Source organism: Podarcis melisellensis (assembly GCF_964234715.1).
Source record: "Podarcis melisellensis genome assembly, chromosome: 11".
Taxonomy (NCBI): domain Eukaryota; kingdom Metazoa; phylum Chordata; class Lepidosauria; order Squamata; family Lacertidae; genus Podarcis; species Podarcis melisellensis.
The window spans coordinates 45,261,163-45,286,835 of NC_138543.1; the positions used below are offsets into that span (position 1 = coordinate 45,261,163).

Genomic DNA, 25,673 nt, shown 5'->3' on the forward strand with positions numbered 1-25,673 from the left:
CTCCCACCCATCATGGCTGGGGCAACCCAGTCAGATGGACAGGGTACAAATAAAATAAAATAATTACTATTACAGTGGTACCTCGGGTTAAGAACTTCATTCGTTCTTAACCTGAAACTGTTCTTAACCTGAAGCACCACTTTAGCTAATGGGGCCTCCCACTGCCGCCGCGCCGCCGGAGCATGATTTCTGTTCTCATCCTGAAGCAAAGTTCTTAACCCGAGGCACTATTTCTGGGTTTGCGGAGTCTGTAACCTGAAGCGTCTGTAACCTGAAGTGTATGTAACCCAAGGTACCACTGTATTTGTTTGTTTATTTATTTCCCAGTTCCTTTGCCCCTCCAGCACTACAGGGCATTTTCAGGTTACTGCTACAAGCCGTGCTAGTTGCCGGATCAAAATATGCAAACTAAGGATTGCACTTGTTTGGTTTTTCCTACGAAGGCTGGATTAGAAAAGAAAAAAACAAGCCCACTTCCTATTTTCAAAGTGTTAACCGTTCCAGGCAAAAGGACAAAGAAAAATTTCCTCTTCTAACACTACGTTCTTCAGCAGGCTTGTGATCCCACAAAGAACTTTGTTGTCATGGTAAGTGCAGACTTTTCTAATTTTCATCAGTTTCGCTGAAATAGTTATTAAAAACTAAAGTGATAAGACAGCTGTAAGACTGTTTTGCAGCAGCGGTCATGAGTGGCTGATGTATGCGTTTTCGTTTCATATCTTTGAAAGGGCAGCTGTGTAGCATTCTAAGAAACTCTTTTAGCAAGACCAGCCGATCAGGCTACACGCAGCTTGTGATCTATTGAGCCAAATGCCGTCCGTCAGCCACAACCTGGTGCCTCACCTGCAGAAGGTCCATGGCTCAGTGGCTGAGTGCATGTTTTTCATTCAAAAGGTCCGAGTTACAGTGTCCAGCATCTATAGGCATGGCGGACAGAGACTGCTATCTCTGAAACCCTGGAGAGCTGTCGCCGTTCAGGGTAGAAAATACTGAACTAGGTGGGCCAATGGTCAGAGTTGCTGCATGGCAGTTTCCTATGTTCCTATGACAATGCCTTTCCTTTTCTTTCTGCAGTTTGAGACAGGCTGCACAAATGCATTTCTCAAGAGCCTGGTGGTCCACCATGCTTACGTAGCTGGTGGGCTGCACTCGTCTCCATAGATCACAAGTTGTAGATAAAACTGAGTTGTGTTGTGGTTGGAGGAGGGGCAGTAAATGTGCCCTGTAGATGTCCTGGACTGGAACTCCTATCAGCCCCAGTCAGGATGGCCAATGGTCAGGGACGATGGGAGATAAGGTCTACAACATCTGCAAGACACCATGTAGGCTACCCATGGGTTAGTGTTGGGCTAGGAGTATGGAGTTCCAGGTTCAAATTCCTACCTAACCATGAAGCTCATGGGGCAATCCATATCCTCCAATTGTCCCTATTTTCCAGGGCCAGTCTCAGAATTACAAGAGCCTTCCCAGCTTCTGATTCGATACTGGAATGTTCTATTTCCCCCACCAGTGCTGCCGCTGCTGAGCTCAGGGCAGAAGATGTCCTGAGCAGTGGCAGCTGCGAGGGAGCACCCTGTTGCCTCTCCTTGGCCTCCCCATGACTGCCACTGTCAGCCTCCTCCCTTGCGCATCTCGCAGCAGCTGCTGGAGAGCAGGCAAGGAGGAGGAAAGGCTATGGTTGCCGAGGCCTGGCACTGGCCCCGAGGTGCAGGCAGAGGACAGGGTCTGGGTGGAAAGAAAGAGCGAGCAGAGCAAAGTACAAGGAGTCTAGATTTTTTAAAAAAATGCTTTGTGCGTCTGCATCTAATCTTGCCCCTTTCTAAAATGAACTTATTAGTGTGCATGGTTTTTTCTTTTCTTTTTGCAAATCTACCAAATAATTAAATAAAATAAAATTGAGATTAAGAGGTTTTCTCAGGCTGGTAGAAGGTGTGTGTGCCCGTGTAGTGGTGAAAGAAACGCTCTGCAGGGGTTGGGACGACAAAACTGGGAGGTCGAGGAGGGTCAGTTGTGAGGAATGCTGGAGGGTCTGGGTGATTGTGGACTAGGATCTCTCTTCCAGCCTAACTCACCTCCCAGGGTTGATGCTGAGGTAAATGATCTAGAGCAGGCGTGTCCAAAGTCTGGTTCCGCCCGCCCCCCCATTGATTTAATCCGGCCCCCATGGCAGTATATGTCCTAGGGTAAAATCACAACAACTTTGGTCAGGCCTCCCACAGCCGTCTCCAGTACAGTACTGTTTTATGTACGGATTGTTCTTTTCTGGGGTTGAGGCTTTGACTGGATCGAGAAATTGTCTGTGGACCTGCGGTCTTCAGACCTTCCCCTGAAGATCCTAATCAGCTCTGCATCTCTTCCACCTAACTCTGGAAGTTGAGAAAGAGTGATGTAACTTCATGCAGTGACTTCATGCAGTGATTCCCTCTGTGTGTGTGTGTCCTTGAGTGTGTGAGAGAGACTCTTATCAGTGTCCACCATAGTCTGTGCTTAGCAGAGCATTATAGAGAACCGCCAACGGCCAACCATTGAACCAGCATATTGTAGGAAGGATTGCAACATGGGCACGCATCTTGCTCATAGCCAAAGTGGCCTGCTTATGCACCATACATTCAAAGCACATTCCCAGCTCCTCCCTCCAAACCCTGGGCACTGTAAAGGATGCTGAGAATCATAGTTCTGCAAGTGGTGAACTATAGTTCCCATGTTTCTTCCCAACGTGCTAGAAATGTGCTTTAAACGTATGGTGTGTGTACACCTGTGGACATTAGGTAGGAGATGCATGAACATCTCTTTTAAGGAATCAAACTGCAATTTATGTCTCCCCTTCCCTAAGAAGGGGAAGAATGGTCTTCCCTCATCCACAAGAATAGCCAGCTTTGATAAGTAGGGAAATACTTTTTTTAAAAAAATAAATGATAAGGACTTTCTTGCCAAAATTGTTGTATTTGATCTCTACTGGCCCTTGAACTTCAGCAGCAATCTTGCTTTTACAGTGAAATAGCATCAGATAAGAACAGCCAGGGAGATCTCAGGTGTGGCGAAGCCCCTGTTTCCAAGTTGTTTGCAGCCTGCAGTTGGGTTTCATCAGGTTCTCAGAGCCCCCTCCTGCCTATCAGCTGCACAGCAGGGAGCAATTAAGAGGTCAAGGGGGCTTTGATATTCTGCAGTGTGTGCAGTTTAGACATCTTCCTCTGCAGGTTTTTAAGCCTTGCTTCAGAAGAAGATCAAAGCAGGAGGGAAAGCATTTCAGCAGAGAGGTAGTCTTGGGTTCCTTACAAATATGCAAAAAGTGCTCATGCATTTTGCAATTGTATGCATGCAATTTTCAGGACGAAATTGCACTTTGAAACGTGAGGCTTTCTATAGATGAAAGGAGAGTGGGCACTGATGTCTTTTGCACTCTGCTGCTGGGATCCCTGAGCTCTTTTTGCATTTATTTATTTATTTATTTATTTATTTCAGTCAGTGCAGGGAAAGAGTATTGGAAAACATTTTTGACAAACTTTGTTTTAAAAGAAAAACTACTTTCACATTTTTAAAAATTCCATTAATTCAATGTATTTAAATGTATTCAATGTATTTAAATACATATTTAAATAAATATTTTCTCTAAAATACTATTTAAATGCTTGCTGTACTTCAGAAGGCATATTTAAATATGTGTTCAAATATGTACGTGCTCTAAAAATAAAATAAAAAATTAGATTATTTTTGTAAACCACTTGAAGTTTTTCTTACAATCAATGGGCACTTACATTTCGTTAAATAAATTAATACATAAGTATTTTCTCTCAAAATACACATGCATAGTTTGGGATATTTAAACTGCTAAGGATTCTTGACCATATGTAGATTTGTCCCTTAACCTGAAAGGTGAGGGTGAGGTCATATCACAGAGAAAATCAGAGACAAAATTACCCATGTATCCCTGTGAGTCACCACATTTGAAAAGATGCCTTTTTAATGTGAAGGGGCATTTTTGTTAATATTTACTGAGGTTGAAAATTGAAAGATAACACTTAAACCAATAGGAAGATCAAGCAGGTGACACTACAACAGCACATTAATAGGTTTGCGTCATTGGGTAGAATAAACTCCTAAAACATTCAACTCAGTAGGTTGTATCCAACTCAATTGTACTCAGAGCAGACCTGTTGAAACTAATAGACCTAATTTCAGTCCTGTCTATTCATTTCAATGGGTACTCTTGAGTAGGACTAACATTGCACACAACCTTCTGCGTTGTAAACCAGTATGGCATAGTGGTTAAGAGTGCCAGACTAGGATTTGTGAAACCAGGGTTCAAATTCCCACTCAGCCACGATGCTTATATGATATAGAAGTGCCCCACTGGAGGTTTACGTGATACTTCAGGCAGTTTGTTTAAATCTACTTTGCATTTGCTCAGAGCAGGAAGCGGATTAGCTGTGTGAATTCATGGCCATGGGCAAATGTATTGCACAAATAACTGCACAGATATTTTACATATGCAAATTTAAGATGGAATAGAAGGTACAGCCTTGTTCTGGAATGAATGGGCTTCTTAACAACATGTCAGGCAGAGGACTCTGGAGGTAATAATACTTAATATCTGTGTAGCACTTTTTTCCTTGAGTGATCAAAATAATGCACATGCACATAATCTCAGGAATCATTACAACCGTTTAGCAATGCAGGCCAGCTCTGTTTCCTCTGGAGATTACAGATGGGGAACTGAGGTGAAGGCCATCATCGCTTACCTAAGGCCACCTGGTTAATTCATGACTGAGGAGAGTTCATGTACACTGGATAATCCTACATAAGTTTCCCTGTGTATTATTCTCCTCAATTACTTTTACATCTTGATATCCAGCTAAATTAAACGCGATAAAGTAGAGTGTGATCATATCACATTAGTACCTGTTATCCAGCTATCCCTATCCTGTAGCAACAAGTCCTATTTTCTGGAAGCTCCTTCAGATAAATCATGGTTCTGGGTTTTACCTTGGTGGGGCAGGGAATGCCTTCTTAAAAAAAAAATGTTAGCATGTTAGAGAAAAGGTGGGATGTATATAAGGTAAAGGGACCCCTGACCATTAGGTCCAGTTGTGGCCAACTCTGGGGTTGCGGGGCTCATCTCGCTTTATTGGCCGAGGGAGCCAGCGTACAGCTTCCGGGTCATGTGGCCAGCATGACTAAGTCACTTCTGGCAAACCAGAGCAGCACACGGAAACGCTGTTTACCTTCCCGCTGGAGCAGTACCTATTTATCTACTTGCCCTGGTGTGCTTTCGAACAGCTAGGTTGGCAGGAGCAGGGACCGAACAACAGGAGCTCACCCCGTTGCGTGGATTCGAACCACCAACCTTCTGATCAGCAAGTCCTAGGCTCTGTGGTTTAACCCACAGTGCCACCCGCGTCCCTTGGGATGTATATAAACCACCTTTATATATGGACAGTAACTAAAGATTCTGCCGTTTTTCACTCCTTGGGATGGGTGCCCCTTGGATTCCACTGCCTGAGCTAGCTGCTTCCGTTTGCCTCCTGGATGGGCCGGCCCTGCCCCCAGGCCACATCACTCGCCAGCCCTGCTTCACACCCTCCTTGAACTCTGATTTACATTTGTTGCTCTCCTCACTTTGGTCTCTGACCCCAGCCACCACTGGCATGTGGCCCTTGGAAGGTTTCCAGAAAAGAATGCGGCCCTTGAGCCAAAATGGATTCCCCACCCCTTCCTAACAGTAGGGTTAGCCCTGGTTGCAGCACATAATAGGGAGGGGGGCTTGAGACTGGAAGTGGGTAGGGGGAAGCCAGTCCCTAAGTGTGTAGCCTTTTGAAAGTTTAGCCAATGAATGCTAATAAAAATGTAACTTCTTCTGTTGGGTATCTCCTAGGTTCAAGCTATACCACACTCCTAATCTAGATTTAGGCCCTTCAGTTACTCCTCAGCAAATAAAAAATACAGAGCTGTAGAAACATATCACATTTAATTTGACCCCTATTATGTGGGAGAAAATGGCAACTATCATTTGCCAAGCTCTTTTCCATTCATACAGTTTGTTGTAGTCAGTAACAGAAACATCTCAAGAAGTTCAAGGCAAGGTGAGGAGAAGGTTGTCCCAACAGTTCTCTCCTGCCATCTCCAGGAGCTGATGGTTACTGTGCTCTTGGCCAAAGTGGCCTGCTTACGCACCATACCTCTTCCTTCTCTCAAGGTGCCCCAAGAATTGTCTCGTGAGTAGACATGGTGGCAAAAGTAGACTTGCTTCAGCCAAGCTTCATCCGATTGTCGTTGAAAGCTACGAGGAAGTATAGCCTTGGGACATCCCAGTTTGAAGGATGGAGGCCCAAATCACACACTTGTAGAGAGTCCTTTACAAGTGTTAGCTCCAGAACTTTAGCTGGTTTGTAAATAAATGTACCCCTAGTCCTCCTGGCAAGGAAACCGCAAGGCTTGCTTAACTGTTAGCACACACTGAATATTTTTGTACGTTCTCCTTCTGTGACAGTAAAACAGAGGTTGAGAAAAGAGAGAGAAGTTCGGCAGTGTTGGCTAATGTTTCATCTTCCTCTTTCCTTGCCCTTTATTCTCTCTCTTTCATGTCAGCTGATGTAGGGCTTGAAGGGGAAATAACAGTGTGTGAAAAGCCTTAATTTGACTAGTAAAGGACAAAGAGAATGATTCAGGGTGGCAGAAAGTATTGCAACAGCTTCGCATTCTTTGGAGAATGGAGTGGTCTAGGGTAGCTTTTGCCAAGCGGGGGCCCTTCTGTATGATCTTGTCCTTAGGTTATTTTACAAAGAAATGGCTTTTTGGAAACTGAACGTGCGAACTCCTCTCCAACTGTCTTGTGTTTGGTCTGTAGCTTTTTAGTAATCTGTTGATTCCGTTTGTCTGAATCATACACACAGAGAGAAAAAGGACCTTAGTTTTCTCCAAAGGCAAACAGCTCTTATTTCTCTTTTCAGGCCATCATAGCCAAATAATGAAACCATATGCAAAACCCAGTAGCAAGACAATGGTATGTTGTCTTAGCTGTAAAGCAAGCCAAGGCATGCAAAGTATAGCAGAAAAGAAACATCTAAGAAGATATCTGTACATAATGGTAGAAATGACAAAGTTTCTCATAACTGGAAAAAGAATGAAGAGCATGCAGATCTATTATTATTATTATTATTATTATTATTATTATTATTATTATTATTGAGCCCCATCTGGAAGCAGTTAAGCTAATATCTGGCAGTTGTATTGGGCAGCTATATAGGTTCTTCCATTCAAAGGGCAGACAGTTAATCAAGCCAGCTATTAAGATATTTGCTTCTAAAAACATCGCCCAAATGCTCTACGGGGCTGAGATATGTGGAATTGGCTTCAAATCTGAACTAGAGGTTCTACAAAATAATTTTTTGAAGCAAATTTTGGGGCTTTCCTTGTGGGACACCAGCTGCCCACCTCAAAGCTGAGTTGGGCCTTGCGTTGCTAGCAGCCAGAATTGATTTAGCCCATCTGAGATACGGGCACAGGCTAAATGCCTTCGAGGATCATACTTTAACTAAGCTCTGCTTCCAAGGAACCCTGAACAGAAGTATTCCATGCTGCAACATTTTGTTGCAGGCCTCCCTTGGTTGTCCCTACTGCAGGAACAGTGTGTGTGCTAAAAAGGAACAGTGTGTGTGCTAAACAGGAACAGTGTGTGTGCTAAGCAGTCCTGCGGGGACATATCTCTACCACCTTGAAATGCTCAAAATTAACTCGTGGCTCTAAAAATACCAACACATTATGAAATAAATAAATAATCCTAGGATCTAGCCCTAAATGAAGCCCTAAATACTGTAAATGAAGAACTGCAGCCTTTTCTTGTTCCAGAAATCACATGGACTTCGCCTTTCTTTCTGAAGGCACATGAATTCACATACCAGTTCCTTCTTCTGTTCCCGCTTAAATATCATGCTCAGCACTCTGCCTCAGTTTGGAGACATTTTTTAAAAGCTTTTTTCATGAAAACTCACCAGTATTTAAGTATGCATTTATTTTAATATATGCATATGGGTATGCAGTTTTGCATAATAGAATGCATTTGATGTTATTTTCACTAATACATGCATTTGTATGTGTATTTCCCCCTAAATTATATGCATTTTTGCATGCATTTTGATTGGTTGGAGAACTGCATCGCAAAATTCGGAGAACTGCAAATGTTGAAGATGGCTGTGTTTCAGTTCATGCACTGCTTCGGGAAGTGCGAATTAAGTAAAACCGAACTGAATTCTCCCCCAGTACAGTGGTACCTCGGGTTACATATGCTTCAGGTTACAGACTCCGCTAACCAAGAAATAGTGCTTCAGGTTAAGAACTTTGCTTCAGGATGAGAACAGAAATCGTGCTCCGGTGGCGCGGCAGCAGCGGGAGGCCCCATTAGCTAAAGTGGTGCTTCAGGTTAAGAACAGTTTCAGGTTAAGAACGGACCTCCGGAACGAATTAAGTATGTAACCAGAGGTACCACTGTACTAGCTGCTGCTGCTGCTGCTACTACTACTTTTACTACAAACAAGAGCCAGTGTGGTCAGTGCTTAGAGTATCGGATTATGACCTCACTCAACCATGAAGCTCACTGCCAGTCACTGCCTCTCAGCCTAACCCTGTGAGGATAAAATAGGGAGGAGGATAAGTATGTATGCCACCTTGAGTCCTTGGACTAAAGATAGGATTAAAATGGAATTTTAAAAAATTATAATCGGAATAATAATCTAGCAAACAAAGCTATAGCTATACTTACCTGGCAAGGGAGATAATCACGAAGGTTGGTTTTCCCAGGGTGACGCTCACTCAGTGCAATCCAGATGTGCTCACCTCTCCAATGCAGGAAACCTGATGGCATAATCTGCAAATAAAAACAGAAAGTAATGTAAAATCCTAAAGTAGGAAAGGCATTGCGTCAGAAAGTGCCAGTAAAAGTGTTGCAGGGCAGAGCTGGCTATGGTGGTGAAGACGATGGTGATGGGTGGAGGGATGCCAGCAGTTTCCAAGGTGAGAAATGAAAATGCAACAAGAATGCCCCTTAGCACCATAGCTATAGATTGTTGCATGCTCCCCACTTCCCCTAGTGTTAAGGAGGTCCAATTGCAGCACTGTTGAGTTCAGTGTTCCTCCCTTCGGATGAGGGAGTCCTTGAGCTTAACAGCACGTTTGTAATGTAGGCTTTTTTCAATCACAGATATACAGATAGAGCAGGTTTGGTCTGCTACTCAGTTCCTCTGCTCTGCCATACTGTACTTTGCTGCTGCTTACAGACAGACATCCATCTGCCCACCACCTGGTAACTCCTCTTCTTGTCACTTTAAAATTTCCTATAAATCCAGTACCATTTCCTCAGTCTGTCTGAAATTTCAGAGCTCTGATACCTTTGAGGAACAGGAAACTGTTCAGATAGAAAACACCAATGTTACAAGCAACAGAAGCCTACCTGGGTCACCTATCAGTGGCATGGGATTTATGGAAATAAATGAACTAGCTCCAAAACAATAATAAAATGAGTGCAATTGTGATAAAGAAGGGCAGCATTCATCTAGGTTTCAGAGTGGACCTGTTGAGACTAATGGACCTTAGCTAGCCATGTTCATTAATTTCAATGGGTATGCTATGAGTAAAAAAATTAGTTGAATAAATTAAATGAATTACACTTTTAATAGTGGAAATGAAAGGTGTAGTGAAATGATTTCTTTCCCCCTCGCAAACTCCTGTTTACTTTCTCATAAATAAGTGAATGGTTGTGGCAAAAGTCAATCGCCCATGATTCATTGTCATGTTCCAACATTTACATGATTTCTAGACTGGTATAAATAGAAACCTCGCAGGTCTTAATGTCTCATCCTTATGAGGTCAGCCTGATTTGATAACTCTTCAGTTGGCACATTCTCTTGTGCTTCATGGATCACTCTGCCTTGAAAATCGACAGGTCCGTGTTTCAAAACGGGATGAGTGTGTGGCACATGCTGACCTGCACATTCATCGCCCCACAGGGCTTTTATGTCAAGCCTCTGACTTCATGCTTCTTAGACTGGTTCATGTTTCAGTCTACAGTGCCAGTTTACAGCTTGCGACAACCTACAAGCATAAGAAAGTCAAAAACTCTCTGCTGCAATCAGCATGTGTGCAGGGTTTGTGTTGTTGGGTAGCATGAAATGTGAGGTAAGGAAGGCTTGAACTCACCTCACAAGGCTGTAAGGATGCCAACAACACATGCACTATGAGAGGACAGAACTGCTGGGTTTAGCAGTATCACTTGCTACATACATTTTAGGTCATAATATCACTTCTTTGTTCCGCAAATACGTTGGGAAGGGGGAAATTTCAGCAGACATAGCAAGGCCAGATCCAGTCAGCAAAACTGCTCGTCTGCAGTAAACGCCTTGAAATAATACTTTAACCACAACGAGTATGTAGCAAAATGTTGAACGTCTTTAGCCATACAGGAAGTTGAATGCTGAGATATCTCTAACCAATCAGGAGCCTCACAAGCCTCAGACCAGGAAACCCTTTCCAAGTACAGTATATGCGAACGTTGCTGCAAAGAACTTCTCACTCGGCTTCTTCATCTTTTTTTTTTTAATCTTCTTTGTGCATTTGTAGGATGGCAAGACGAATGTGAAGTCCATCATGGCAAAGTTTAGCAACAACCCAGCCGGGGAGGTTGACAGCCGGCAAGGCAGAGTAGCAGGACAGCCGTCTTTGGTAGCGAGGGCTGCATTCGAGAAATTTAACCACCTGGAAAATGCCGCTGCACCTCCCAGACCCAGCAACATCCACAAATCTCCATCTTTTAAACCACCTTTGGGCACCAAACCTTCTGTTCCTGACACATCGGACAAAGACCCAAAGCCACCCCATTTGAAGAGCAATGCAGTGGCCAGCAAGGTTGCTGCCCTGGCGCAGGCAGCTAACAGGGAAACGAATGAAAAACCTGGATTTCCTAGGCCTTTGGGTCCCAAACCTACTGACGGACTGAAAGCTGAATCCAAGCCATTGTTCCCAAAGCCTCCTGACAACAGATTGCCTGGTTCCACCGCACCAAAAAATGAACTCAGGCCGCCGGGGCTACCCAGGTCGAATTTTAAACCTGAACCTCAAGGAAATGAGACAAAGCCTGTGTCTCAAATGGCGGCTGGATTTAAAGAAAAAATAATCGCGGCCTCGCAGGAGAATGACTCCAAACCTCCTTTTCTGAAGCCAGCCCTTGGGAAGAAACCAGGTCTACATCCTGTCCCCAATGAAGAGGCTCCCAAGAAATATCCCTCCTTGAATCCGACTTCTCCAAGCCCACTAGGCCTCAAACCCAAACCCAACTCATTTCTAATGGCCAAGGATGCCGAAGGAAAGAGAGACAATGGGGTGGATTCCACAGCCAGCCCTTTCCCTGGTGTAGCCTTGAGACACGTCGCTGACAAGAGCAGCCTGTCTCCGGCCCTCCCAAAATCTTATGAGCAGCCGGGCAACGAAGAAGCAAGGCCAAGTGTGGCCAAGAATATTTTCAAAGTCTCTCAAGAGGATTCTGGGTCAACTTCTGGAGCACCTAAATTCACTGGTCTGCCCAGGGCGACCACGACAGGACCTTGGGATAGTAACTCTGAAAAAGAAGAGAAGGACAAGAATTTGCCGAGACGGAAGGCAATCCCTCCACCAGTCAAATTAGGTCTGGCCCCGCAGAAACCCAGCAGACCTCCAACGGTGAACCTTGAAAAATTCAGGAAATACGCCGAAGAAAGTGAGTTATTCACCCCCTGTTTGCTATTGGTTTTATGCAAGGTGGGAAAAAGCTCCTCTATGCCTGGGGGTGGCATAATAATAATAATGAGCCATGTAAAAATATTTCCCCAATACATCTTGTACTCAATTGTGTTTTATTACGTAGTAGGGAATGTTCCATTGTCACTGATTCTCTCACTCTGTTGATTACCTGGAGCTTTTGACTGGGCTATGCTAGATATTTATTTCATTTGTTTACCAAAATGCATATACTTCTTGAATTGTAGTAAAGGAGATGGGTGCAATTCTACCCTGATTGCACTTTTTAAACAGGGGAAACAGCATCCACAGAGCTGATTGGGAGAGGAATGTGTTACCCTTTCCCCATTTGCCCTTTCCCACTCCAAGCTGCCCCCGGGGACTCTCTCACCTTGTGAAATCCCTTCTTAATGTGTGTTCGCCTGCACTGGGAACTTCATGAAGGAGGAAACCCTGCTAGACATGGCGATTTGGAAGGATGGAACAGTAACAAGAGAAAAGGTTAAGCCCCTACTCACTCTATGCCAACACCCCCTCTGACTTTCTGATGCCAAATCATCACTCTGGATATTGCTTTTCCTGATTAGAAAGCAGTTTTGAGGAAAAGTTATATGCATTCAATGATTTTTTTTCAGGCAGAAAGGGGCTAAGTAGAACAGTGAAAGGTGGGGGACACAGCCTAGTTTCTCACAAAAATGGAGAATAGTATGCATACATTTAGACTCATATCTCAAGTTCTACGAACGCAAAAAAACTCTGAAAAATGGGGCTTCTGGTCCATGTGGGGGTGGAGGGTGCAACTGTCCCTCTCCTGCACTTGTGGATGCCCATGTATGCCTCTGCGTGTAATATATAGCCTAGACCACCAGCAGGAAGGCTAGAGGTAGATATGAAAAGTCCAGTTATGTTCATTCATCCTAAGGGTCAGCAGGGTGGGGGCAGAGGGGAAATCAGTATACAGTGGTACCTCTGGTTATGTACTTAATTCGTTCTGGAGGTCCGTACTTAACCTGAAACTGTTCTTAACCTGAAGCACCACTTTAGCTAATGGGGCCTCCTGCTGCTGCCACGCTGCTACCATGTGATTTCTGTTCTCATCCTGAGGTAAAGTTCTTAACCCGAGATACTGTTTCTGGGTTAGCGGAGTCCGTAACCTGAAGCGTATGTAATCTGAAGCGTATGTAACCCGAGGTACCACTGTACAGCCTTTCTGAACCTGCCCCTTTTTGGAATTAAAACAGGAAAGTCTCAAAGCTTTCTCATGTAGAAAGCTTCCTTCATGTTGAAAACAAAAGTAAACTAGCACATCAGAAAGAATTTTAGGGAAGGTTGCCACAGGGATTTTGGATGTGTGGAAACATTTAAATAATGCCACCCCCCATCTATGTTCTGAACTGGTGCAGTTCCAGAAGGATCAACCATCTGCCTTTTCCAAATTTGTGAACCCCTATTTTACTGCTTCGGACTTACAGCAGTCTAGGTGGCCACAATATTAGAACTGAAACCAGGACAGAGCTCCTGTCCCAGCGATAGCTGAATGGCAAGTAGAAAGCTGGCCAGTTTAACATTCCCCCATCGTTGCACCTCCATAATCAGGAACACCTGTTGAATGCCGTATAAATGCAAGCTACTCCTTATGCTAACTGTCACTTTAAGCTTCCTATTATTTTATGCTGCATCATTATCTCAAATTGAATGCACGGAACTTGTTGTGTTCCTCCCTAAACTTTCACTTTCAACTTCTTGTTCTTAGTTTTATTTTATTTTTACTTTTTTCGGACACTTATTACATAACTTGCTAGGCTTCCTGTTGAATCGCTTTCTATAATATTTCTTAAAGATTGTTCTTTTTGTCTATTGAGGGGGAAACATACAAATTCACTTTACCAAAAAGTGCGTTCCTGGATGCTATTCGCCCCAGGAAGGGGGGGGAAATGGGCACTATAATTATTTTTAAACATCCATCACCATGAAAGATGCATAGCCTCACTTTTGTTTTCACCATTATAACACTTTTCTGCTGGTTTTAATGCATGTGCTGTATAAGTCGCTTTTGAGTTAAGAAAAAAAAAGCAACATATACATGCAATTATGAATAATTTAAATATCTATTTATAAGTGTACTGTATTTCTACATGTGTAGCGTATATATGTTGCTGGGTTGCTATTTTTCTTTTTTAAAAAAAATGCTAGAACTAAGTCTTCCTGTATTTAAATAATTTTTATTAACTATTTGTAAGAATCTGTTTTTAAAAATATGGTTATTAATTGATTGGAGTTAACTTTGTATGCACATTAATTTTGCAGGTAAATATATTTAAATAAAAGATGAGGGAAGTGGGTGGATTTTGTGTTTTAATTGTGTGAGACGACTGCTCTTCCCTTGCTTCTTCTGTTGTCATGTATTAAGTTTGAAATTGTTTTAACTTTACTGTTTGTCTTGCCCCTGTCTCTTATGTATCTCTATTGCTTTCTCTCAGCTCTCCACCTTAGTCTTACCACACATTAAATACTAATCTCACTTACTAAACCCCTTATGTATGGATCTTTGGCACTTTAAATACTCAGCTGTCTCCTTTTCGTCCGGTTTTAAGGAAAGCTTATCTCTGTCCCTTGGCATTTCCTCCTTGATGTACGATTTGATTGCTTTTCATTTTACATTGATATTGTATATAGTCTTTGCCGTGCTCCATCCCAGACACCAGGTCTGACAACAGCTTATGGGATCAAGCTGAAAAAGAACAGGGAAGGGTTGAACGTCATTGCGTGTCGAGGTCCCCAAAACACCCCAAATAAGAACAAAATGACACTTGATTTTTGTTTAAGGTTTTTGGCATAATTTTGGCCACAACTTTATTAAAAATACAGCAATGTGAGTGGTTGCTTAGGCATTGGTAGCGACTAACTGACCCCGCACGGTGACAGCTCTGACATTCGCACCCCCCCCCGTGAAGTCAGAAAGGGTAAGTCACCTGGGGAGAGAGACGGGACTGGGAACCATGCCCTCATCTCTCCCCAAATGCTCCCAGGGGCTCTTGTGTGGCCCTAGCCCCTTGCCAGGGGGTTCGGACAAAAGCATGGCGAGCCCCTGGGTTCCTTTAATGGAAAACCCTTGCAGCAGCAGCATTTGGAGGGGCAGGCACAGCCAAAGTCATACCCCTCCACCAACCAATTCCCAAACCAATGCCTAACTGCAACCTTACGAGTTGTGACGATTTGCTACGCGGTAGGCAAAAACCAAATGGCACCAGCCAATCAGCCAAATGGACAAAATTCCTACCAGGCCCCTGCCCCAAAGCAGACGACCCCATGACACGTCAAGCAAACAGCCTAACATTAGGGAGGGAGGGAGGGAGGGCGGGTGATCCGAAGCACGCAACGAAAGAGGAAGCTTGTCACTGCGTGCAGTGTATTTAACAAACAGGGCTGTCAATCAATTTTTTTAAATGATATTTATTGAGATTTCAAAAAAGGTTACAAAAATAAGAAAAAAATAGGAAAAAGAGGCAAGCAAAAAGAAAATACAAAATACAGAAAAAATAAAAACAATAAAAAAAATCCATCTTTCTATAATTTATCCTTCATTTGCTTATTTCCCTGACCTCCCCACACCTCCCTTTTTTGTATTCCAGTTCAATTGGTTAATTCAGCAAATCCTTTCCCTCTTCATTTTTATCTTAATCCTTTATCTTAATATATTATAACTTTACTTTCTCGCCTATTAACGATCCATTTTCACATGCTCCTTAGCATTACTGCTAAAAACCACTTAATTTGATTCCAACAACATTCTAACATTCTTTAATTTTACAATATTTCTGTAAGTAGTCTTTAAATTTCTTCCAGTCTTCTTCCACCGACTCTTCTCCCTGGTCTCGGATTCTGCCAGTCATTTCCGCCAGTTCCATATAGTCCATCAGGGCTGTCAATCAATAAATGGCAACATATAAATCTCCCCAGTAACAGCCCGCCCCTGCTTAAAGATGGCCAAACTCTTTTGCCCAGCAACAGTGAGGTGTCTTGTCAGCCCCCACCGCAACACGTGCTCTCCATGAGGGAGAACACGCTTTGCTCTATTCAAAGTCCCCTACAACTGTATTAAAGTAAAAAATAAAAATGCAGGGAGATCCAAATCATTGCTCTTTCTATGGCACATGCTCACACTTATATATAAGAGTCGCAACAGATGCCAGTTACCAGCACTGAAAGACCTACATCTAGCAAGATGGCAACGAAATACAGGCGTCTGTGTTTTAAGTAGCATGCAAGAAAAAGGAAACTTCTGCAGATGCAGTAGGAAGTGGATGTTGTTACAATTAAGCAATTTGGGAACTTTTTTATTTTTTAACAAACACCGATGTCAAACATGCACCTACTAAATTTCCCATGGTAAGCTGCTGTTGTTTTAAAATCAAACTGCAAATCGCTGTGGGAATGATTAGACAACTGGAAGAAAAAGAGAAAGCGGGAGAAACTGAAATGGATAGATTCGACCTTCCCTATCTATCCTTCATGCAAATTGCAATGCTAGGTTCCTCCTGTGTTTAAAAATGGAGCTCCCTGTGATTTCCCCCTTAAATATTACAATGGTAACTCGGGTTAAGAACTTAATTCGTTCCAGAGGTCTGCTCTTAACATGAAACTGTTCTTAACCTGAGGTACCACTTTGGCTAATGGGGCCACCCGTTGCCTCTGCACGATTTCTGTTCTCATCCTGAAGCAAAGTTCTTAACCCGAGCTACTGTTTCTGGGTTAGTGGAGTCTGTAACCTGAAGCATCTGTAACCCGAGGTACCACTGCATAGTGGTACCTCGGCTTAAGTACTTAATTCGTTCCAGAGGTCCGTTCTTAACCTGAAGCACCACTTTAGCTTATGGAGCCACCTGCTGCTGCCGTGCCGCCGGAGCATGATTTTTGTTCTCATCCTGAAGCAAAGTTCTTAACCTGAGGTACTGTTTCTGGGTTAGTGGAGTCTGTAACCTGAAGTGTCTGTAACCCAAGGTACCACTGTATAACTTTTTCTTCCCTTGCAGGCTCCAGCAAACCCCATGCGGCAGGCTTACCCCCTGTACTTCCACTGCCTGTTTCGACCCTGCATACCGCCACCCAGCTGCCTCCACCGCCTCCTCCATCCGCTTCCCATCCATCAGCACAAGCTCCGGTACTTCCCCCAAGAAACATCAAGCCCAGGTATGTCTCTGTGTAATGAATGTGAAATCTGCGTGGGGGCAGGGAGGAGGTTACATTCTGCTCTCATTTCACAGGGAACGAGATTGCTTCTGATCTCACATCTATTGAAGTTTCTTCCCCATACAGTCATCCTGAAGTACCTTGTCTTTGGCACTCATCATGTCCCTTGTTTTCTTTCGCTGCTTTGTGATGAGGATGCTATCCTTGACATGGTCAAGGGACACGGGTGGTGCTCTTGGGCTTGCCGATCAGAAGGTCAGCAGTTCGAATCCCCATGACGGGGTGAGCTCCCATTGCTGTGTCCCAGCTCCTGCCAACCTAGCAGTTTGAAAGCACACCAGTGCAAGTAGATAAATAGGTATCACTGTGGCAGTAAGGTAAACAGCATATCCTTGAACCCTAGAGGCCATGCAAAAGCCAAACTAGACATAATGCACCAGTAGCCGCCACATTTCTTTAATCATCCACCTCTGGACCCCAGATGTTTTTGGACTACAACTCCCATCATCCTCAGCCAGCTAATGTATTTGTGACTATATTAAAAAAATGGGCATAAGTGATTTTTATGCAAATGATCACCCTCTTTCCCCTCTTCTATAGTGATGCTTAAGCAGCCTCCCTATTCATGCCAAAGATGGGTGTGTGTGTCTTTCCCCCCCCCCACATGAAAATGTAAAGCTAAACATTTCTCTGCCTTATCTCCCCATAGTTTGTCACCTGAACTTACTGGCAGTGAGCAAGGCCAGGAGAAAAATAAATTCACTGGGCAAGTGAGGACAATGCACAGAGGAAGGAGAAAGTGTTATGCCCCCTCGTTCACATCACATTTCGTGTTAATATACTAACAATGGAGTCAGGTGCAGAGTAATGATGGCTTTGTAGCCAAAACATGGCTACTGGAAAACAAAAGGGAAAGATCAGCATGATCAGCATAATGCCAAGGTTTGCAGAAGTGAAAAGGGTTAGGGAGGGGAAACACTAGGAGGCAAAAACCTTTAAAAATCAGCCCAGAGCACTTCAAACTGCAACATTTTATTGCAGGTCTCCCTTTGGTTAAAATAAGAACCACAACCCCCTCTCCTTTACATGTGAATATGTGATTCTAGAAGAAACACATGATCAAATTAAGGTGGGCACCATTTTTGTCTAGTTTGGCCCTAGGGAGAGATGTTCTCAGTCGGTATTCTAAGTACAGTGGTACCTCGGGTTAAGTACTTAATTCGTTCCAGAGGTCCATACTTAACCTGAAACTGTTCTTAACCTGAAGCACCACTTTAGCTGCCGTGCCGCCAGAGCCCGATTCTTGTTCTCATCCTGAAGCAAAGTTCTTAACCTGAAGCACTATTTCTGGGTTAGTGGAGTCTGTGACCTGAAGCGTCTGTAACCTGAGGTACCACTGTAAGGGTCAAAGATAAGGCTATGAGGCCAAAGTTTTCTCCAATCGCAGAAGAACATCCAGCCAGGAAATATGAGTTTTGAGAAGGCATTTGAAGGGAGAGAGAGAGACTAAGAGAGACACAATCTAGTGCCTGGCTTTTTATCAATAATCCTCAGGCCTGCTTCACGCATGCGAGATCTGAAATGGTAGCTACTTGAGAATGCAGATGTGCATACTTTATGGCAAGCAAGTCCTGTGATATATAGCTGCTGATCAGGTGATTTTTACTTTGCAATAGTGTCAGGGTTTCTGGGAGAGAGGAGGAGATGACAGAGGAGACGGAGAGCGAGTGGGAGGAGGGGCAGAAGGATGAGGAAGAAGATGACGGAATTCTAAGGGAATCCACGAGTCTGAGCAGCGAGTCAGAGGATTCTCAAAAGGGGGTTACCTTAATCAAGCAAAAGGGAGGAGAAGGGAGAAGCGGAGAGGAGCCCAGTGGAAGACAGACGCAGCAAGAGGCGTCTCAGCTGGAACGGAGTAAAGGGGGTGGAGTCGTCAGCCTCTCGGAGGGAGCAGGATTAGGAGAGAACAGAGAAAGGGGGTTGGAGCAAGGTGTTCAGCCGGAAAGGGTGGAGAGCAGAACAAAGGGTGGTGTAGCGGTCGAAAGAAAGGTCAGGAGCAACGTACGCGCGCCAAGTTCAAACGTAGAGGCGCGCGGAAGTGGAGAGAGCTCAGGGGAGGAGCCCGGCCCCAAAGCCAGAAGGAGGGGGGAAGAGGCGGCAGAGGATTCAGCCTCAGGCGAGTCACGGAGAGAGGGAACCCAGGGGGGCAGGAAGACCCTGCGGAAAAGAAAGGAGAGGAAGAGGTGGTCTAGAGCCAGGCTATTAAGTTGGTGTGGAAGAGGGGAGGAGTCAGAGGGGACTTCAGCGGTCTAACGTGACAGACGTACGGCCACGATGCTGAACTGTACGAGAAGCAGAAATCTTCAATAAACTTTTCCTGTAAATAAACTGCAACGGAGTGAGGTCTCTTGTGAGCTGGGACCCGTCCTGGGTGGCCGTGACAGTAAGTCCCCTCTCAGAAAGCAAAAAATTTTTTTTTGCGAAGCTCACGAACGGGAGCAGCCATGAGCGCTGAGGAGCAGCTGGTTGCACTGCGGGATCAGGTTACCGCTCTCACATCGGCAGTCATTGCTTCGCAGAAGAAGAATGACGACTTGGAGAAGACGTGCCAGGATTTGCAGGCAAGGTGGGAACACGCGGACAGGGCGGGGGCCCCAGGTTCCAGAGCGGAGGGCATTGCGCTTGGACGGAGGGGGGGTGCCCTGGTTCCGCATTTTAATGGCAACTTGCAAGACTATCCCAATTTCAGAGCGGACGTCGTATATGCACTGCATTTACTCCGTCACGATTTTAAAGATGAGGAGGAGAAAGTGGGGTTCATTGTTTCGCACCTGCATGGGGAGGCCAGGGCTTGGCTACGCAATCTGTGGCGCGAAGATGGACCGGCCCGTCGCAATTCAACTGCGTTCATCAAAGCGATGGATTCTTGTTTTCAATCCTCTGTGGATGTGGACATTGCGCGCCGTCAAATGCACGGGCTGAGGCAGGGGAAAGCGACTGTGCGCCAATACCACTCTAAATTTTTTGCATTGCTCACCGCCTTAGATTGGCCAAAGGACAGTAAGCCGGTCAGAGATCTTTTTTGGGAGGGATTGAGCCCCCCCATCAAGGATGAGATCGCTAGGGGGGACAGACCCCAGACCCTAGAAGACGTGGTGCACCGGGCTTTAGCTATTGGAATTCGACATGAGGGACGTCCGTGGCACGAGGAGGACGGGCCCCAAGCGCGTGCGCAAGCGAGGACTCTCCCTTTTGTGCACAGGGATTTCAGCCGTGCGCACCCCTCGCCAATGGGGAAGGACAGCGAGGAGCCAATGGAGATTGGTGGTGCTAGGGCTCAGAAGCCATCCCAGAGCCCTGTCCCTGGTGCAGCCAAAGCGAAGCCTCCTAGAGGAACCAGGAAGTGTTACATCTGTGACAGTGCGCACCATATGGCGAAAGAGTGCCCCCAGAGGCTCCAGAAGCACACTGCAGCACTGGCAACTGTAACAGCAGAGGTGCAACCAGGGGAGCAGCTTCAGGGAAACGACAGTGCCTGGCTGGAAGCAGAGCTACTGGGGCTCAGCCAGGCGGATCTGTAGACAAGCCCCCAGCATCACTGCAGAGCGTGGACCCTTTGCCTCCCAGACCGGCAGTTCTGCTCACAGCAACACTCCAGTTGCCTGATGGGGGACTCCTCGAGGTTCCAATAACGATCGATTCGGGAAGCAACGCCGACTTCGTGGGACTGCAGTTCGTTAAGCAGCACAACATGGCGCTCCTGCCTGCAACGACGCCTCTAAACGTGGTCACGGTAGACGGCAGGAAGTTGCTGGGGGGGCAAGTGGTGCAGCAAACCCCTCCCATGATGATGCAGATTGGCAACCATCGAGAACTTATTAGTTTCAATGTCACCCACTTATCGGACACACCCATCGTGTTAGGCATGAGTTGGCTGGAGAGGCACAGTCCCGCGGTTGCGTGGTACCAGCGGCAGATCACCTTTTGTTCATCGTATTGTGCTCAGCATTGCTTTCAGACCGATCAGGGAGGAGAAGCCGAGCAGCAGTTGCATCTGGGTATGGTGCAAACAGTGCCTCACAAGTACCAGGACTTCTTGGAGGTTTTCTGTGAGAAGGAAGCTGACAAGTTGCCGCCTCACAGACCTTACGACTGCGCGATTGATTTAGTGCCAGGGGCGCAACTGCCTGCTGCCAAGCTGTACTCCATGTCGGAAGACGAGATGCAAGAGCTTCGGGAGTTCATAGACCATAACCTCAAGCGAGGTTTCATCCAGGAATCTAAAGCAGCGGGTGGCAGCCCTGTGTTCTTTGTGAAGAAGAAAAACACGCCCCAAAAAAGGCTTATAGTGGATTACAGGTTCATAAACAGCTTGACTAAGCCCAAAGCTTTCCCCATGCCCAAGATTGACGACCTTTTAGCGACCGTCAGGAGGGGCAAGATTTTCACCAAGCTGGACCTACGTGGAGCTTACAATCTCATCCGCATCCGGAAAGGAGATGAGTGGAAGACCGCCATGTTCACCCCTCTGGGCACATACGAATACAGAGTCATGCCTTTCGGTCTCCAAAATGGCAGCCACGTTTTTCAAGCATTTATGCACCACGTGCTAGCAGGTCTCCTCTACAAGAAGTGTGTCTGCTTTCTCGACGATATCCTGATTTTCTCGGAATCGCCGGAGGATCACGATAAGGACGTGAGGGAGGTCCTGCAGAGGCTGAAGGACCACAGGCTGTACGCCAAGTTGGAAAAATGCCAGTTTGATGTCAGAGAGGTTGATTTCCTTGGCTACAAGTTGTCCGACGAGGGACTGGCCATGGACAGGGCTAAGGTTCAAGCGCTGTTGGACTGGAAAAGCCCTCGAAATCGGAAAGAGGTCCAGAGGTTCATCGGCTTTGCCAATTTTTACCGCAAGTTTATTAAAGGTTTTGCGAACGCGACGGCGGCTATCACTGACACCCTCAGTTCCAAGAAGAAGAAGTTCGTCTGGACCGAACAAGCGGAGCGGTCCTTCCGGACGCTTAAAGGTCTTTTCGCCTCCGAAGAGCAGCTGCTCCACGTGAATCCCGGCAGACCCATGCGGGTAGAGACCGATGCGTCAGACAGAGCGGTTGGGGCCGTTCTTTTGCAAGAGGATTCACAAGGCAACTGGAGACCGGGTGCGTTCTACTCCCGGAAGCTCAGCAAGACGGAGCGCAATTATACCATATGGGACAGGGAGTTGTTGGCCATTCATGCAGCTTTCAAAGCGTGGCGACACTTCTTAATAGGAGCCAAGCACACGGTGCAAGTCCGCACGGATCACAAGAACTTAGAGTATTGGCGGACGGCTAAGTTACAGACCCAGCGACACATGCGCTGGGCGGAGTTCTTTGCGGATTTCGACTTCAAAATAGAATACATCCCAGGAGACTCCAATGTTATTGCAGACGCGCTGTCCCGAAAGCCGCAATACTTGGAGGAAGCAGCTCCAATCGCAGCAAAGCACATTTTCGCACCGCAGGCGTGGACGTGCGCTACCATCGCAGTCGACCTGGACGCGGTGCGACGCGCGTTGCAAAGGGATCAGTTTGCACAGTCCAAGATGGAGGAGCTACGCGGAGGGTCGCGAGACAACGATGAGTTTCAATTGCAAGATGGACTTTTGACTCGTAAGGGTGCCCTTTACGTGCCCACCGACGAGCTTCGAGCCAAGGTTCTGCAACAATTGCATGACGCCCCTAGTGCAGGCCATTTCGGCAAAGAGAAGACGATGGAGTTGGTGGCTAGAGACTTTTGGTGGCCCCAGATGAGAGGAGAGGTGGCGGACTACGTCGCCAGGTGTGATATCTGCCAGAGGTCCAAACCAGTGCACCAGAAGCAGGCGGGATTGCTAGAACCGCTGGAGACACCGCAGCAACCGTGGGAGAGGGTAGCGTTGGACTTTGTTACAGACCTGCCCAGCTCCAGAGGTAAGACGGCGGTGTTAGTGGTGGTGGACTTGTTCACCAAGATGGCGCACTTCATCCCTTGTGCCAAGGTGGCGACGGCAGAACAGACCGCAAAGCTCTTCATCGATCACGTCTTCAGAGTGCATGGACTTCCGCAGTCCGTCTTGTCCGACAGGGGGCGCCAGTTTGTTTCCACTTTCTGGCGAAAGCTTCTGGGCATCTTGCACGTCAAAATCAACCTGACATCGGCGAGGCATCCACAAACCAACGGTCAAGCGGAGAGGGTCAACGCGATCATGCAGCAGTACCTGCGGTGCTACGCCAACCAGCGACCTGCGGCGTGGGTGGACTATCTGCCGATGGCTGAATTCGCCTACAACAACACGAAACACGCATCCACCGGGGTGACGCCTTTCTTCGCGAACAATGGCCGTCATCCCAGGACCTTCCCGAGATTTGCGGCACCAGGAGGGGGGGGGCCTCAAGATGCCGACCAGTTTGCAGCGGAGTTGCAAGAGGTGCACGAGGAGCTGCGGAGACATTTGGAGCTGGCAAAACAGGCGTATAAGGTGCAGGCCGATAAGCACAGGAGGGCGGGAGAGGACATCCAGGTTGGGGACTGGGTGTGGTTAGCAGCCCACGCGATGCCGGCCAGGTCATTGGCCAAGAAGAAGTTAGGACACAGGCAGCTAGGGCCATATCAAGTTGAGGCTAAGATCAATCCGGTGGCTTTTCGTCTAGCCCTTCCGGAGGGTTCCAGGGTGCACCCGGTCTTTCATAGGTCAGTGCTCACTCCCTACAAAACCCCACACAGGTTTCAAGAGTCAGGAGCACCCCCAGAGCCACGTAGGAGGGCGCCTGAGAGGGGGGAATCGCCAAGACCAGAACCTCTTAACGAGGTCACAGAGATACTGGACTCGAGATGGGGGGAGGAGGGAGTTGAATATTTTCTCGCCAGGGAAGGCACTCCGGCCTCTGCCAATAGCTGGGTGCCGGGTTACGCGTTGGACGAACCCCTGTTGAAGGAGGAGTTCCATGCACTTTTTCCGCACAAGCCCATGCCCGAGGAGTATTTTGATGATTGGCTTTTCACGCCCACTTTGTCGGACAGCACGTTCGAGGGTTTCTCCTCGCCCGAGGGCCATACGCCCGAAACAAGCCCGACCAGGGATCCGAGACTGGGGGGGGAGGAGACAGGCCCTTGTTGGTGGGTGGATCAGCCAAGGGAGGCATGGAGTCAGAGATGGATGGTAGGTCCTTGGCAGGCAGCGCCAGGAGAAACAGTGATGGAGGAAGAGACTGTGATGTCTTTGGGTGGGGAACCCGAGTTCGAACACACATATACGGAGCTGCCAGAGGAGAACGTTGAAGTGGACAACCTGTATCCTGAACCGACCCCGGAAGAACCACGTTTTCCTCAACCTGCACCCGGCGAGCGGGAGGGGGGAAGGGGGGGCTTCGAGGGGGGGATGGATGTCAGGGTTTCTGGGAGAGAGGAGGAGATGACAGAGGAGACGGAGAGCGAGTGGGAGGAGGGGCAGAAGGATGAGGAAGAAGATGACGGAATTCTAAGGGAATCCACGAGTCTGAGCAGCGAGTCAGAGGATTCTCAAAAGGGGGTTACCTTAATCAAGCAAAAGGGAGGAGAAGGGAGAAGCGGAGAGGAGCCCAGTGGAAGACAGACGCAGCAAGAGGCGTCTCAGCTGGAACGGAGTAAAGGGGGTGGAGTCGTCAGCCTCTCGGAGGGAGCAGGATTAGGAGAGAACAGAGAAAGGGGGTTGGAGCAAGGTGTTCAGCCGGAAAGGGTGGAGAGCAGAACAAAGGGTGGTGTAGCGGTCGAAAGAAAGGTCAGGAGCAACGTACGCGCGCCAAGTTCAAACGTAGAGGCGCGCGGAAGTGGAGAGAGCTCAGGGGAGGAGCCCGGCCCCAAAGCCAGAAGGAGGGGGGAAGAGGCGGCAGAGGATTCAGCCTCAGGCGAGTCACGGAGAGAGGGAACCCAGGGGGGCAGGAAGACCCTGCGGAAAAGAAAGGAGAGGAAGAGGTGGTCTAGAGCCAGGCTATTAAGTTGGTGTGGAAGAGGGGAGGAGTCAGAGGGGACTTCAGCGGTCTAACGTGACAGACGTACGGCCACGATGCTGAACTGTACGAGAAGCAGAAATCTTCAATAAACTTTTCCTGTAAATAAACTGCAACGGAGTGAGGTCTCTTGTGAGCTGGGACCCGTCCTGGGTGGCCGTGACAAATAGCAAATTAGAAAAAGGAAGGGCTGCGATGACGTTGCAGAACATTTCTGAAAACACATGAAAAGCTTCTCTCATAGACACATACATCATTTTATTTGCCTGCTGTCTTTCCATAGTTCAAACCATGCTCAAGGCGACTTACAACATGGAAAAATGCAAACATAACAAAAGTAGTCATAAACCATAAATAAAACATCAAGAAATACACAACCAAACAGAACAATTTCTGCATAAATTATGATAAGATCTTAAATAAAGATACAAAAAAATAATATAAATAACAGCAACAACCCGCTCCCCCCCCCAAAAAAAAACCCCATAATTGGTTATCCAGCCTAAGAATCTTTTCAGCAATTTCAGCTTTTGTAGCTGGAGTCAGTCCGGACCACGCCATCCCATGCCAAGTCTGCAAGACAGGGAGCGAATCTTCCTGGACTCACAGCCAAGGACTCTCACACATTTTGATTGCAGGGGAGCACAACTGGGGAGAATGTTATTGCACTTGTAGGCTTCCCACTGGCATCTGGTTGGCCACTGTGGAACAAGATGC

At 46.6% G+C, this 25,673-nt stretch overlaps 1 protein-coding gene across 3 annotated transcripts in view; it reads left to right on the plus strand.

Moving 5' to 3' along the window:
- The first annotated feature begins 488 nt into the window (after nt 1-488).
- FYB1 (FYN binding protein 1) overlaps nt 489-25,673 on the plus strand; it is a 60,593-nt gene continuing 35,408 nt past the window's right edge. For all 3 annotated transcript variants that reach the window (XM_081929658.1, XM_081929659.1, XM_081929660.1), the window contains exons 1-3: nt 489-587; nt 10,609-11,740; nt 16,794-16,950. In XM_081929658.1, coding sequence (XP_081785784.1) covers nt 585-587; nt 10,609-11,740; nt 16,794-16,950 — 1,292 coding nt within the window. In that variant the 5' untranslated portion in view covers nt 489-584. The remainder of the gene's footprint in view (nt 588-10,608; nt 11,741-16,793; nt 16,951-25,673) is intronic.